Here is a 15,862-nt window from a genome sequence, read left to right on the forward strand (position 1 = left end):
GGGGGAGAGTGGCTGCTCCCAGTGCTCCCAGTGCTCCCAGTGAAAATGCAGCCAGCCCTCATTCAGGGCACAGGGTGAAACACCAGGCAGCACAAAGCCTGGCCCCAGGGTGGGCTGTGCAGTGGGTTTTGAGGGAAGTGGCCACAGGCTGCAGCACAGCATGGGCTGTGCAGGGACACAGGCTGGATGCACAGGAAAGGAGCAAACACCATGCAAAGTCCTGCTAAGGCAGGACTGCTAAGCCTGACTGGCTTGAGGCTCCCATCTGTCTGTTCTTGGAGGGAGCAGCATGTAATGAGGGTGAAACTGAACTTGCTCCCCAGAACACAGAGAGGAGCGAGCAGCCAGGTGGTACCAAACCTTCCTGAGCACAGCTGGTGCCATGTCTGCTCAGGAGAGGGCTCCTACTGCCACATCTTGCCCCATGTGCTCACAGTACCTGGAAATGCTGCTTACAAAATAGTGAGTTGCATTCCCAGAGTCATTCTCACTGGTGGAGAATTGTGACTATTATGAACTAGTGTCCTTTTTCCCTGATGATCATGTTTTGACTGTATCAAAAAACCCAGCTGTTGTTGGCCTGTGGTGTCAGAATCCATGTCTCTGTCTGGCCTATGAGTGCTCCTTTCCTCTCTGTTCAGGTCTGGGGGACCCAGCTCACATCTCTAACAATGGGATACATGACAGGGGCTTTGCAGGGTCCCCTTGCTTTGGCTGATAGAGGGGCCAGGGCTGAGACTGACACACTCAGCTGTCAGTCCTGGCAGAAATAAGGAACACCTAGTGAGCGAGAAAGGCCTTAAGGACCAGAGAAGATGTCCATCCATCTGTCTTGTCTAGGTTTTCAAATCTTAGCACTCATCACAATGTCTCACTTGTAATTCCTGCAGGGAGAAACCATAGAATGAGTAAACAACTCAAAGAGGCCCTGGGAAAGGGATGAGAGGGTCAGTGCAGCAAAACTGGAGGAGAGAAGCTAATTGCTGAGCCCTCTGGCACAAGCTGGGAGTCATGCATGTATGTGGATGATATTCCTGCTGTGGGGGAGGCATGGCACAGTGGCCAGTGGAATCACTGTGGGGCAAGCAAGAGACATCAGCTGACCTGGTGACATGTGTCCCACCTCTGCTGCGGGTTGGAACCTGCTGGGAATGGTGTGGGACTCCATCCATCCAGGAGCAGCAAGGAGATGCCCTTGGTGCCATTTTAGGGGAACCCTCACACCCATGGGACACTATTTGGTCTGCATAGGGCAGGGCTGGGGAAGGCTTTCCTGGGAATGCCAGTGTGGCTGAGCTAAAGCACAGCACTGGGTGCTAATAGCCTCCAGCTTGGCTCTGAGTCCGTGCATCCTGCCGGGGCTGATTAGAGCAGCTGGACTTGTCCACTTCCCTGTTTTATTGCTTCCTCTCCGGCCGGGGAAGGTGGCGGGCTTAGATAATTACAGGCAGGATGCCAGCACCTCTGGGGCTTCAGTCAGGGCTGTCGACTCTCACAGCCTGTGAGTGGGAGGCAGCCCAGAGCTGGCGTATTTAACATCTTTGAGGGATCCCAGTCCATCCAGCACATTCCAGCTCTCCTCACTAATGGGGCAGGATCCATCAGGCTGTGCAGAGTGTTCCTGGGGCCGCTGGGCTTGCAGACATCTGGTCTTGGGAGCTTGTCACCCAGCCTGGAGAAGTGGGATTGCAGGAGAGGGGACAGGGTGCAGTGCCAAAGGTTGCTCAGGCTGGGAGAGGGCAGCTCTGGCCATATGAGCCCTCCTGTCCCATCTGGCATCTCACAGGTGTCTGCACTGCCAGCATGCTCCCACCTGTGTGTCCCACCTGTGCCATGGACCCCTCAGGGGCAAAGCAGCCCCTGCTTAGCTATGGGACTGACTGTCTGTGACTGGAGGAATCCCACTGCTTTCGCCTTGAGTCCCCATCCACTTTTAATCCATGTGGCTCCAGTATGTGGCCCAATGCTCCCACACTGTAGAGCCATTGGGGCTCAGGGGCTCCCCATGGCTGGAGCCACCTTGGAAGGGAGTATGGAGAGCTAAGGTGATGTGAGAGGGCAGTCTGTGGGACAGAGTGCATGGGGAGACCACAGGGGAAGAGCAGGATCTGGGACTGGGAACATGAGAGTACGTTTGGGAGCAGCTCCAGGAGATGTGACTGGACGTGTGGCAGTGCCAGGAGAGTGAGGAACAGTCTCCAGCACCCAGCCAAGGTAAAGACACAGAGTGATGTGCCATGGCCAGGCAGGCACTGACTGTCCAGCAGTCAAAGGTCTCCATGAATCTTCCCATGAGAGAGGAGATGTATGCCTTGGCTTTAAGTCCAGGTTCACCAGGGTAATTTTGGTTGCTTTTGTTTCTCACACAGGTAGTGAACACGTACACACCAGGGAAGAAGATCTGGCTGGAAGGTGTTGGCATGACCTCAGCAGGAGGCATGAACAACCTCTCCGATTCATATGCAGCCGGGTTCCTGTGAGTGACACTGGCTTGCCAGCACCAGGGCACTGCCACCCCAAGGGCTCTGCAGGCTGAGGTGCTGCAAAGGCACTGCAGCTGGAAGAGGGCAAGCTCCAGGCACAGAGACCCCCTCAGTACTCCCTGGCAGCCTGAGTATTGTTAATTTCTCCATTTCATACCTATTACCCCTTCTCAGCTCTGCTTTCCATTTTCTTTCCTTTGAAACTACAACCATTCCTGGCTCCTGGGGCTTGTCCACTGACACAGCTCTGTGGCCTGGACATCCTGCTGCAAAGCCCCAGTTCAGATCTTCAGAGCTGGCTGTGATCACAAAAAGTGGAGGAAGATTATCTAAGCTTTGCAGGGAAGCACAGCGACATGCCTGGGCTATCAGGGCTGTGAGAGTTGAAGATCTTGCCCAGGGAGTGTGAGAAGACAGGCCAGTGCAAAGGTCTGGTCCACCCTGCTCAGACAGAGGATGCAGAGTGCTGGCAGGCTGGGGAAGCACCCCGGGCTCTGGGCAGAGGGCTGAGATATTGGGGTGCACACAGAAGCTCAGGCACAGGTTTTGGATATGCAAGTTGGGCACAGCTAGGGCAGGGGAAGAGACATGCAAACTTTCTGGGGCAGGGATAGTGGGAGCCAGTTAATGCCCATCTCAGGGACCAGGCAGTGCCCCCATAGTGTTCCCCCCATGGTGCCCCCTCCCCATGGTGCCCTGGCCCTGTTCCCTCTGTCCCCAGGTGGCTGAACACGCTGGGCTTGCTGGCCAGCCAGGGCATCGACGTGGTGGTGCGGCATTCCTTCCTCGACCACGGCCACAACCACTTGGTGGACCAGAACTTCAACCCCTTGCCGGTAGGTCTGCCCAGAGATGTCATGCTGGTGCTGGCTTCTCCTTGCACACCTGGGGGGATTCTCTCCTTGTGGCCTCTTAGAACTCTGCTGGAAAATGAATTTTCCAGATCTGTTCCTTACAGTGTTAATACGAGATGTTAGCTCATGTCAAGTGCAATGTGTTGGAGGCAGATGGGAGAGCAATACCTCTGTAGCTGGAATTCCATCTAATGCTCCAGGACTGGTAGCACAGGAGGGAGGCTGGTACCACTGAGGGGTACCAGGGCAGGCTGGCGAGTCGGGGGGATGGATGGGGCAGGCAGCTGGATCGCTCCTGTTGAGCTGCCCAAGGGAAACCAGGCTGGAGCTTCAGCACCTGATTTCAGATTTCTAGAAACCAAGGTGAAATCTTCACAGCGAGCACTGGATTTCATCAGTGCCCCACAACATCCCCACTCTTCAGAAACACCTGGGCAGAGGGGAACTCCCAGAACACATGGTGTTGATAAGGGAACCATATGAAAAATCCTGTTAAAAGTAGCAGGTTTCTGTTTCCTCTGGAGGTTACTAAATATACTGCCTTGGAAGCTGAGAGCCTGGCAGAGCAGCTGGATGCTCTGCATCTCTCCTAGAAGGGATTTATTGGTCCACGACCCAGAAGACACTGCCAGCAGGCTGGGGATCCCTGTTGGAGATGTGCACAACCCTGACACTGAGAGCCTGCCCTTGATGCTGTGCTGGGATCTCAGGGGTGGCTGCAGGGGAGCAAAGTCTGAGGGAGCTGCATCTCAGTCAGCTCTGCCTACTCAGGCAATGAAAACAGCATCCCTGCAGCAGCATGCCTGAGCATCAGGCTGGCTCCAAAGAGCAAACCAGTGGGCAGGAGAGCATGGTCCACGTCCTGTGCTGCTCTGGGTATCTCCTGGGGCACCTTGGTCTGCTCCCATGTGCAGCCTTCCAGCAAGCATACCTGCCAGCTCTGGGGGGAGCCTGGGGGGCTTTGAGCTTTGTTTGAGATGAACCTGAGCTCACTCACTTGATGGATTTCTCCTGAAGAGCCAATTTCCCTGACTAAGCCACATCACCCCCTTTCTCAGTGCTTCAGGGCCCCTGGCTGGATGGGTGCAGCTCAGCTCCTGCCTGCTGGGTGCACCAGGGTAGCAGATGGCTGTGCCCAGCTCTCCTGGCACAGTGGGGCAGAGGGTGGCCCATGCCCAGCTCTCCTGGCACAGTGGGGCAGCAGCCCCAGAGCAGCTGGAGAAGGAATGCAGTTCAGAACGGGATTAAAGCCAGGGAAGAAGTTAGAGGAATAAACCCCAGGCTGTTAAACACATTGGAAGTCTTTAACTTGGATTTTGCTGTTGTTTTAAAGATAAGTCTCCCAATAAGTGAGGTGCCAATCGCTGTCATGATTGTTTCCTCACTCTCCGTGTGCTTCAGCACTGATCCCACATCCTACCACTGTTCTGCACAAACTCTGGCGGGTGCTTCCATATCCCTTTTCCCTCACTCCTGGCTGTAAGAGAGCCAGGGTGAGAACCGACGAAGGGTTTAAAAGCTGCAAACACCGTGAAGGCAGCAAGGCCGGGCCGTGACCTGCTCCGGGGACAGCAGCTGCCCTGTTCCCGTGGGAGCTATCAGGAAGATGAAAGGCGCTGGCTGTACCTGCGCGGGGCTGTGAAATACGATCTGCTCATTAGCTGCCATGACAAAGAGGTTTCCGCAGGCCGGCTGGGCGTGAGGCAGCTCTCGGCTGCCTGCTGAGAGAAGGGCTGCACCAGCACGGCATCAATCACGGCTCCAGCTGGAAGCTCCTCTGGGAGCTCCCCAGAGCATTCTCTGCATCTCCTTCTCCTCCCCTGCCGCTGCTGATGCCTGCTTCTCCAATAAGAGGATGGGCTCAGGCGGCAGCAGTGTAGCCCACGGGCGCTGAGGCTTCACAGTGAAATTAGGAAGATGCTCACATCTCTGCTGGGCTTCCCACACACAGCTGACTCATGAGCTAAGCGGCATCTTGTGGTTTTTGGGACATCTTGCAAGAGACGTGGTCGTTGTGTGCCCCTTTGTGTGCCCCTCCAGGTCCTTCACCCGTGGAAGGGCAGCTTGAGTGCCCATCCTGTTTGCCAGAATTGCCTGTCCACTCTCCCTCTGAGCTCAAGTGTTTTACTGCCTTGTTATTTTTGTGATAACATTTTCATGTATGGTTGGAGAGCTTTTTCTTGCTGAGTGATTGGGGCAGTCAGCTGTAAAATAGGCAGAGAAGCCCTTCAAACAAAGCCTTTTGCAGGTATATCAGTCTGCCTGCTTGCACTTAAACCTGTACATGTGTGGGAGTAAGGAGTGGAGGGAAGGAGGGCAGGAGCAGCACCAATATTCGCTCTTCACAGGGCAGTGCCTTTGAAATGCTGATCCAGCATTCAGTACCTCTAGGATCATTTCAGGTATGCAACGTACATACTCTATCTCTCTTTCCTTAATATCTCTCTGAAACAGTCCAGAGGGAAGCAATACATTTATTTCACCCCAGGCAGGCATGAGATTTCTCTTCAGATTCTTACAGAATGCTAAAGACATTTTTCAGTGCTCTTCCACGTGGTATTCTCCTCTTTTTTATCCATCCTTGGTATTGATTTCTGCTCCTTTAATGTGCAATGCTGTAAGGTTATATCTATGCAGAGAAAAAACTTGGGTATATTTGTAGGCAGGGCTTTAGGAACACAAACCCCATGGAAAAGCCAAAGCTGAAAAACAGACTTCCATTTCCTGTGATTCCTCATGAACCTTCCTCTAACGAGTATGGGCATTGAGATACTGAGTAGACACACAAAGTCTTTTTCTGCATATAAGATTCATATTCAGGATGAGAAAGTCCTGGAGGGATCAAGGGTGAATCGACAGCAGGGGCTGCCTGCTCAGCTGTGGTGGGAGAAGACAATATGATATTGCCTGTGAATTGATGGTGTCCTTGAGAAAGCATCACAGCAGTGCGAAGGTCTGTGCCCAATGGTGCTGTGATCAGATGCTTGGATGCTGCCGGTGATTTTTCACCTCCTTGGCTTTTCCCAAAGGCACTGAGGAGAACTCAGTGGGAAAGAACATTACTGGCTGTCCTAGAGGAGGGAGGATCCTGGGCTCACACTGGACCTGTCTGACCTGTCCCGAGCACCTCCGCATTAGGGAATGGGTTGGCCCCCAGTTTCCTGGTCCAAGGAGGCAAGGGGCCCTCCGGTGAGGTGCCAGGAGTGGGAGCGGGTCTCCCGGCCCTGCTCCCGCCTGCTGCACGTACACGCTCCCCGGTGCGCTCATTAGCCGAGCTGGCTTGGCAGGAGGCGCCGCTAATTGCAGCCGAAGGTCCGAGCCGCCTCCCCGGCAAAGTCCCTGTGCTGCACCCGAGGGGATCCTCCCGGGCCAGGCTGCGGGGGCTGCTGCTCGCCCACCTGTGCCCGTGCCCACCTGGGGCCAGCAGAACTCAGCCCTGCTCTGCAGCCGCACATCTGCACATCCGCCACCGAGTGACCGCCCGAGCTGCCGGAGCAGGACTGTGGCTGCTGCTCCCCCCGCTGCGGGTCACCGTCCAGCACAGGGTGGGCAGGCCGGACTGCAGCGTGCCATGCAGGCAGAGGCTCGGTCCCAGTCTGGGAATGACAGAGGGTGGGGAGAGGGAGCAGGTTCAGTGGAGCTCGCACACACACATGGAAGCTGTTCCTGGTGACGATAAATCTGCTGCGCGGGCGTCTGGCAGCCCCATCTGCCCTGCACGCTAGAGCACTGACTCTGGCGGGAGTGATGCCTGCCGACAGGGAAGGGCTGCGAGAGGCAGGGATTGACAGGAACTGTTGTTAGAGGGCATTTGGTCTGGCCACAGATGGGAGGGATGAAATCCCGGGCAGTTCAGGTGTGCATGGGGGAAGAACTCTCCCATGAGATGTCAAGTTAAAGCATGGTCTGCTGAGAGGCAGAATGGAAATGGTGCCCTGTGGAAGTCTCCCAGTGAGCTTTGTCACAACTGCCTGGAGCAGGTTTGAGCAGGGCATCCACTCCACCACCTTGTCCTTTCTATCATGTCTGAAGGACTGAAGCATTGTCTGCTTTCTGCATCCTCTCTCCTTCCAGGAGTTTCAGGTTAGCTCTGAGGATCGTTGTATCTGTGAACAGGGAGACAGATTTAAAGCAGCTGGACTCTGCTTGCTGTCACAGTGGGTTAAGGGGCCTTTCCCTCTTGGTGCACCAGAAAAAAGGTCTCTGAAGTGCATATGCATGGACTCTCAAATGGATCAAAGCCATTCTGTTACTAGCAGCTCTGGCACCCACCCACTGGAGCTGCAAGACATGTGCAGAGCTGGAGCTGGACTGTTCCTCCTGCACTGGAGTCTGGGGCAGAGACAAACTCCATCTGGGACTGGCAGCAGCAGCTTGGTCTTAGAAGGATGGACACCCCACGGCTCACATCTCCCCGAGGCACCATGCCAGTGCTAAACCTGCCCTGCTTGGTCACAGAGCCAGCCCAGGGCTGTGGATGAGGTGGGACAGAAAGACCATTCCCAGAGTGGATTGGTGTTCTGGAAGAACAGGAAACAGAAAAATTGCATTTGGTTTCCAAGCCCTCTGATCTGGCAACACTGCTCCCTTCCTGTAGCCTGCATCGCCTGGACCCTGTTAGGGAGAGGTGATGACAAAAGAGAGATTTGGCTGTTCCTCCATCTGCTCAGATCCCAGGAAGGTGGGGAGGCCACGTGCTGGAGCCAGGCTGTGATGGGCAGTAGGCAGGGGTCATGTCCTACTCGCCACTTTCCTGTTTCCTGGGCAGGCTGTCCCTGCATTGCCACTGAGGTCTGGCAGCAATTCTTGTGGCCGCTGCTGCCACAGTAGAAATTTTGCTGTAGGCCACTGGCTTGAGGAGAAAGCTGCAGGAAGATGTAAATGCATAAGGCAACACAGGAAAGAGTGGTGTGAGATGAAGTGTTTGCAGCCGTTAGAGCAGGAAGGAAGAGGATCAGCACACTGAAAGCAACAGCTGCCCGGGCAGGGATGTCAGCAGCTTCAGAGGACTGGTGGTGGGGCACCTGCTGGGATGTGGAAAAAAGGGATTGGTCAGCTTGGCCTTTCATAGGTGGAGGTGTCTGGATCAAAGCAAAAGTGTGCCCCAGGAGGGGCAGAGCAGAGGGAGAAGGCAAGGGGCCACTTTGCTGCAGCATCTCTGTGTGCTGCCTCCTCCTCCCCTGCTGCTTCTGGTGCCATCAGTCTCTGGCAAGTCAGTCCACTTGAAACCCCCTTTGGAGGGTTAGAAGGAACTTTTGGGACTGGAAATAGCCTTGCTCTCCATTCACAGACCATCTCTGGAGTGTCCCCCATGGTGCTCACTCACAGACACCACAATACAGCAGCAAATGTTGTAGGAGACTGCTCAGCTCTCCAGAACCTCTACACAAGGAGGGCACACACACAAAAGAACAAACAGATCATGTCCCTGAGGGTGGGCACATGAGAGCTCATGACAGCAGCATTAGTGTCTGAAGTTGATGATTTTGACAGAAAATGTTGTTCCCTTCGGGATGAGGGTCTGCCCCACTCTGCTTGTCACAGGACCTTGCAAATGGTTTGGCTGAGAAAACCTTGAACTCCCACTTAAGAAGCACATAAAACTCAGGGATAATGTTAAAAGCAGTATTATCCAGCCTTGCTTGAGGAACAAGCAGCTATGGCCTGAACAGGATGTAAGGACCTCCGTGGGGAGAAAGCTTTGGATGCTGAGAATCTCTTTAATGTAGTGGAAAAAGAAAGAACAAGAACCACTGCTTGGAAACTGAAGCCAGACAAATCCAAGACAAAAATAAGGAGTGGGGTTGTTAACAGTGCGGATATGTAAGTGCTGGAACAGGCTCCCTGGGAAGTGGCAGCTTCTCCATCCCTCCAAGTCTTCACAGCCACAGTCACTACTTTTCTGTAAGATGCTTTTGTCAAAAACAAGCCATCAGGCTCAACAAGGGGATAGAAGAGCAAAGCCCTCTGTCCTGTGATGCTCAGACCAGCCAGTCCTTTTCTCCACACAGCTTGCTTGGACTGTGAAAAAATGCAGATGAAGGTGCAAGAATGGAGCTCTGTGTAACAGGCTGCTGAAACTCGAGTGTGCATAAGGCACAGGGGAAGGACTTGGGCAGCTTCAGAAGTGGGAAGAAGAGATATGAAGCAGAATAGGGTGAGAAGCAGGCAGCTGGTGCTGCTGGTGACTTGGGAGCATAAAGCCATGCCCTTGCAGCCCCAGCTAGAGAAGGTTGTGCACCATGGGTTCATAGGCTACTCGTTTGAAATTCAGCTGCCTTTGCTGCATACAATCTCCAGGAGACTGAAGGACTGTGGCTCTTTACTCTGTTTTTTTGGTTATGGAAACATCTCACACATGGAGAACAGAGAGCTGAACAAATTCAGGCAGCAGCAGAGTTGCTTTGCTGCCTCTAGGAGAGAGCATGGGGATAACTCTGCACTTCTCCTTATGGCTTTGCAGACAGGAGGGTCTGGCTCACAGCTCTGCCTCAGGGTCTGCCTAACCAACCTTGTTTCCAAAAGCTGAAGTCTCTAAAAGTTCTGCAATGAAGTAAAATGTGCAAAGAGATCAATAGGATCCTCTGGGCTTTTCCTCTCTAGTGGAAAGCTTGTACATCTTCCCTGGCCCCGTGGGGCACAGAAGAGGAGGCTCCCTGAGCTCTGCACATCAGCACACTGAACACAAGCATCCCTCCTGCCCACAAATCAGGGGTCCCAGACAGACCTCCTGAGGCACAGGAAGGCTCTGCCTTCAGGTGCTCCTCACCTGCAGTACTTCTTGATGGGTCTGCAAAGTAATTAAACCAAGAAAGATCTCTCAATTCCCATGGCACTAATAACAAACAAGATTCCTCTCTGCTATCCCTCCTCTACTGCTACAGCTGTACTGCTGGCTCAGCCCTCACAACAAGAGTCTTCTGTGACTCCAAAAGACAAATCCTTTCTGCAGTTGCATTGGTTGGAGCAACCTGTCTCCCTGGACATTGCTGAGGCTGCCCCTGACAGGATGTCCAGCACCACACTGCTATCTTTGCAAGGGGTGTGTGGGCACTGGCCTGGGCAACGTGCTTGCACAGGGTGTGTCATGGGAGCAGGTGTCAGCTGCTGCCGGGGGCTGAGGAAGAGGTCACTGATCAGTGGAAAAGCCACCTTGGTTTTAGCCAAGCTGGGTTTCCAGAGCAATTATTTCCCAAGCTGGTTCTGTTTGAACAGGAGCTGATATTTGCAGGAGCCCAGCAGCTCTGGCATGGTTATGGCTGGGGTTCACTCGTGCCAGTGGAAGGAGCAGCCCTGGAGCACCAGCTGGGGAAAGTGTTTGCCCTCAGCAGGTTTGTTTCAGTCATGCTAGGTGTGTGTGTGTGTGTGTATATGTGTATGTGTGTGTGTGTAATTCATCACCCAAGTGCTTGGTGTCACCAGGTCCTGGTAATTCATTGCAAATAACATGATTTTGGCCCCTCACACAAGTGGATTTGTGATGATGCGAAAAGCTGCAGCTGTCTTCAGTGCTTCCCTGCAGTGAGCTGAAGAGCTCAAGTGCCTTGAGGCATGTGCTGATGACTCCTTTTTCAGCCCCGGGTCGTTTTTCCGGCCCTCCTTTGAACTCTCTTTGGTATTTTCACATCCTTCTCGAAACTGAGACTTTGGAGCTAGCTTTGCCAGCAAGGTGAGGTAAGAGCACTGCTCTCCCCTCACCTCCTGCAGATGTTGGAGTGACACAGTGGTCCCCACACTGCCCTGGAGCCATTGACTGTTCTGAAATATTGCACAATCAGCTGTGATCACCTCACACTTTGCAGCTCACCCTAAATCACTGCTGACTGTCTTACCCATCCCATGGAACCTGCAAGGTTTTTCTCAGAAAAGCTGTGTACCCTTAGCTGCACCAGAAGGTCACAAAACATAGCCAACACTTTTCAGAGAGACAATCATCTGTGCTTGTGCCCACCTTGGGAGATGCTAAATGGCACAGCTCTGCCCATGAGCTATCATGGCAGGAGCCTGGGGCTCAATGCTCCCAGCTCTGCAGGGTTATTCAGAGCATCCTGGGGAAGAGCATCTGCTGAGATGTGAAATTTGGCAGCAGCTGGGGCAGATCATGGGGCTGAGCAGGCTCCCAGGACCCCCATATTACAAACCTTGCTGCTGCTGAGCCTTGAGATTGGAGGGACACTGATGTCAAAGCAGCAAATCCCTGGGGACCACGCAGCCCAGAGGGGAGGGTGCTCAGCTGGAGGCTGGAGCTGCTGGTGCCAGCTCGCCATGGAGGCAAGAACAATGAGAGTCCCCAGTAAAACAACTCTTGAGATCCATATGGAAATTCTGAGGGCAGACACTGAGAGTCTGGCCTGTATCACTCCTATAACTTGTGGGTGAAAGCCACAAGCCCTGTGGTTTTGGCTAGGAGTAGCAAGAGGAGAACAGAAGGTGGCTTTTCGTCCAGCATTATGCCAAAATCCTGCCCAGAAAGTGAGAAGTGTGTCTAGATCTCTCTTTGACAGACCAGCTAAGTTCTGATGGAACAGATCAGCTTCTGCTGAACTGGAAAGAGCACGGGGCTGGCAGTCCAGTCTGGCTGGTGGGTTTTCACCTTGTGCTGGTCACTAGTGCCCCACTGCTCGGTTTTATATGCTGACCTGTTTACCCAAAATGCATGTTAATCAGGGGCTGTGTGAGGGCACAGGAGGATAACTGAGTCTATATGACATATCTGCACTTCCACCTGCCCATTCTGCCCTGCACCCTGGGGGCCTGGAGACCCCATTCCCAACCACATGCTCTTCTGGGATGCAAGACCCTTTCATCACACTGTCCTGACCATGCAGGGCTTTCCTTGCCCTTCCCAGGCACTGTGCAGAGCCACAGGGTGCTTGTTCAGTACTTGTTTCCTCCTCACAGTGCAGATCAAACCTGACAGGCAGAGCAGCCCCTGGTGCTAGTGTGACCATCACTGCTGCACATTTGACATTGCCAACAGGGAGTGGGGATCATCCCAATCGCCCTGGGGCACATGGCCCCTCTAGGACATCCAGTCTGGGATGTTCAGAGGATGTTTATGTGTGTGAAGGTGACTGAGCACCCACAGGCAGCACTCAGAGAAGCAGGGTGAGAGGCTCCATCTCCCCAGCATCACCTGGTGTGCTTGGAGCAGCAGCAGGGCCAGAGCCCCATCCTGCAGAACAGGAGGCGAGGGCCTGAACCTGCTCTTTCCCTTCCCACAACCCTGCTTCATTTACCACACACCTCCCAGCTTCTGCAGCGGATGAGTGGGGGCCCTTCCAGCAGCAGCCTCCATCACCACAGCCTCACCTCCCTCCCCAGGGCTTGGGGCCCATCCTGAGTGCTGTGTGAGGCCATGCCCTGCGGGAAAAAGTACTGTGTGGTGACTTAATTAAGGCAGCATCATTTATGCATGTGTGTAGAGTCTGATCATTTCCTCTTTCTTGACTGTTTGGCTTCCCCATGCTCCTCAGGAGGCTTTGAAATGGGAGAAATACCTCTGGGAAGCTGAGCACCCTCAGCAGTCCCAAAAGCCAGTGTGCCATGAACAGAGACAAGGAGCAAGGGAGAGTTTTGATGTGCTCCAGCTCTGTGTAGAGAGTGGGGGAAGAGCCTGCTCCAGAAGCCATCCCCACCCTGTGTGCATCAGCTGGAGCTGGTGTGCAGGTCCAGAGCATGGCTGTGTGTTGTTCCAGGGGTATGTGAGAGGGTGCTCATGCTGCTCCCCATGCTCTGCAATCCAGCCAAGATCTGAGCTCCTTTAGAGGGTACAGCATGGGCAATGTATTCTTTCCTGAATCTCTTTCCTGGAAAGGTCAGTGCCATTATGGCTTGGACTGCACAAAAAAAAAAAGCTCATCCCAAGGCAGATTATCCGGCACACAACGCTTCAACCTCAACAGCCAAACTTTTGCTAGGCTGCAAGCAGGGGAGCCAGCCTTTCCTGCCCACGCCCTCTGTGAGTAGGGGGGGCTGTTGTGCTGCTGACTGTCCCCTCTGCCCCCCAGGACTACTGGCTGTCCCTGCTTTACAAGCGCCTCATTGGTCCCAAGGTGCTGGCGATCCACGTGGCCGGTCTCCAGAGGAAGCCCCGGCCCGGCAGAGTCATTCGCGACAAGCTCCGCATTTACGCCCACTGCACCAGCTACCACAAGTAAGCGCAGCAAGGAAGGCTGAGGATTGCAGGGTGGGTAAATGATATCCCCAGGAGATGGGAACCAGCAAGGACATGCCGGGGCAGATTGGCTTCCCAGGATACTCACTCGGGTGCTGCTCTGGCCGCTGTCAGAGTGAAGGGAGAGTGCAGGAATGGCCTGGGATGCCTCCGATGAAAGTCGTGGCAAGCCCGCGCCTGGGAACGGGGCCGGTGGGGCCGGTGCGGTGGCCGCCGGGCAGCCTGGGCAGCAGAGATCAAGGGAGTGGATTTCACACGAGGGGCCCCGCTCGGTCGGGTTACCCGCCCGGCCGCGCTGCCGGCGAGCCTGCCTGGTTATTGTTTCGCTGATAAGGTCTTTGAAAGCACCTCAGCGAGCCGGGGGGGCGGCCACCTCCTCCGCGGACACAAGTTGCTATTGTGGAGGAGGAGAGACTGTTTCTTTACACAGTCCAGATGCTTTCAACATGCCTCCAGCTCGGTAGGAAACCTTGTCCAGTAACTGACAGGTGCAAAGTGCTTTATAGCCTTTGTTTGGGGCTGCCTGATTCGCAGGGACAGAGGATCAGTGTCTGGACCTGTCTGTCAGGTGCCTGGGGTGGTGGGGGCAGACGCCACTCACGCACAGAGCTCCCCTCCGTTCTCAGCCTCCTTCTTGCAAGGTTGGGAGGGCGGGGGGCCTGCCCTGGGACTGACACTGTCCTTGGCCACCCCGACTCTGAACAGCGTGGCAGCGTCCTCTTGTGCCGTGTCAATCCTGGCTGAAGGGGGGTGGTTGAAAGGTGTCGCCACAGAGCCGTGCTTCGTGATGGGAAGGTGGCATCTCCCTATGAAGGGGCAGCAGGATAGGGAATATGGATGTCTGCACGAGCCCAGCTCTTGCAGACATCCCCAAGCCCCTTCTTGGAAAAAATGATGCTCCCTGGGGACATGGCAATGCAGCCCTCATCTCCCACTCTCCCCTTGCAGTCACAACTATGTCCGGGGATCCATCACCCTTTACATCATCAACCTGCATCGCTCCCGGAAGAAAATCAAGCTGGCAGGGACGCTGCGGGATAAGATTGTCCACCAGTACCTGCTGCAGCCCTACGGCAAGGACGGGCTCCACTCCAAGTAAGTCGGATGCTGGTGACTGGGACTGTCCCATCCTCAGTGCCATTGCGCTGACCCTCTCCTGGCCCCACAGGTCGGTCCAGCTCAACGGGCAGCCGCTGGCCATGGTGGATGACGGGACTCTCCCCGAGCTGAAGCCTCGCCCGCTGCGGGCCGGCCGCACCCTGGTCATCCCCCCGCTGACTATGAGCTTCTACGTGGTGAAGAATGTGAACGCACTGGCGTGTCGGTACCGATAGCCTGCGGCCCACAATGGACTCGCCAGCCCCGCTCCCGCCCCTGTGCACTGCCCAGGTCACGCTGCCTCCTTGGCAGCCCACGCAGCCTCGCCGTGGGGCCGTGCCGAGCAGCTCCACTCCATGCTCTCATCCGCACCCCCAGGATGTCCCCCACCTTGGCACCACTCCTGCCCTGTGGCCGCAGAGCCCTGGCCACCATCCCGCCAGAGCAGTGCGACAGCCAGTTTGCAGGGCCTGCCACCCTCCGTCCTGTGAGCTGCGAGAAGCACCCGGAGCCTGGTGCCCACTGGCTGCAGGGAGGGTTGGGGTGCTGAGCCCCGGTATATGCTGGGACGGACACTCTCCTCGACCACTGGTCCCGCTGCCCCTCGGGCCGACCCCTCCAGCAGCCGGACCCCTCCCCGGAGGCGGGCAGTGCTCCGGTGCAGCAAGCAAAAGGAAGCAGCTCCCTCTACTGCCGCCGGGATGCCGCCAGCCGGCCTGGCCCGCCGCGGGATGCACCGGGCGGGGCGGGGCGGGGCACGGGAGGGCGCGCCGGGGCCGTCCCGGGCGGGCGGGCTCGGGCTCCGCGGCGGGAAATGTTGATGTTTAAATTATAAATCCCGGAGAAGAGAGGGCGGAGCGGCGGGCCGGGATCGCGTCCTGCTTGGGACAGTGGAGGCGTCACGGGCAGGAGCAGCCCAGGCTCCACCGGAGGTGTAATAAAGTTGGGCTCTCAACTGCGCCCGCGTCTTCTGTGCGCCGCGGGCCGGGCGGGCGAGAGCGGTGAGGGGGTCACACTGTGCGGTGCTGCTGTCACACGTTGCGGTGCCCACACGGTGTGGAGCAGTTGTCACACCCTGCCGCTGTCACACCGTGCGGTGCCGCTGTCACACGGTGCGGTACCGCTATCACACCGTGCGGGGGTCACACGGTGCGGTGCCGCTGTCACACGGTGCGGTGCCGCTGTCACACGGTGCCCCGCTCACACGGTGCGATGCCGCTGTCACACGGTGTGGTGCCGCTGTCACACCG

The 15,862-nt window shown here is 55.6% G+C and overlaps 1 protein-coding gene across 4 annotated transcripts in view; it reads left to right on the forward strand.

Annotated features, from left to right (window-relative positions):
- HPSE2 (heparanase 2 (inactive)) overlaps positions 1-15,572 on the forward strand; it is a 106,071-nt gene extending 90,499 nt beyond the window's left edge. For 3 of the 4 annotated variants that reach the window (XM_056495100.1, XM_056495099.1, XM_056495097.1), the window contains 5 exons: positions 2,370-2,476; positions 3,205-3,319; positions 13,348-13,493; positions 14,463-14,609; positions 14,683-15,572. In XM_056495100.1, coding sequence (XP_056351075.1) covers positions 2,370-2,476; positions 3,205-3,319; positions 13,348-13,493; positions 14,463-14,609; positions 14,683-14,848 — 681 coding nt within the window. In that variant the 3' untranslated portion in view covers positions 14,849-15,572. The remainder of the gene's footprint in view (positions 1-2,369; positions 2,477-3,204; positions 3,320-13,347; positions 13,494-14,462; positions 14,610-14,682) is intronic. The other variant, XM_056495098.1, reaches the window with a different exon arrangement.
- Positions 15,573-15,862: the final 290 nt, after the last annotated feature.

Source organism: Oenanthe melanoleuca, chromosome 6, assembly GCF_029582105.1.
Source record: "Oenanthe melanoleuca isolate GR-GAL-2019-014 chromosome 6, OMel1.0, whole genome shotgun sequence".
NCBI classification, from domain to species: Eukaryota; Metazoa; Chordata; class Aves; order Passeriformes; family Muscicapidae; genus Oenanthe; species Oenanthe melanoleuca.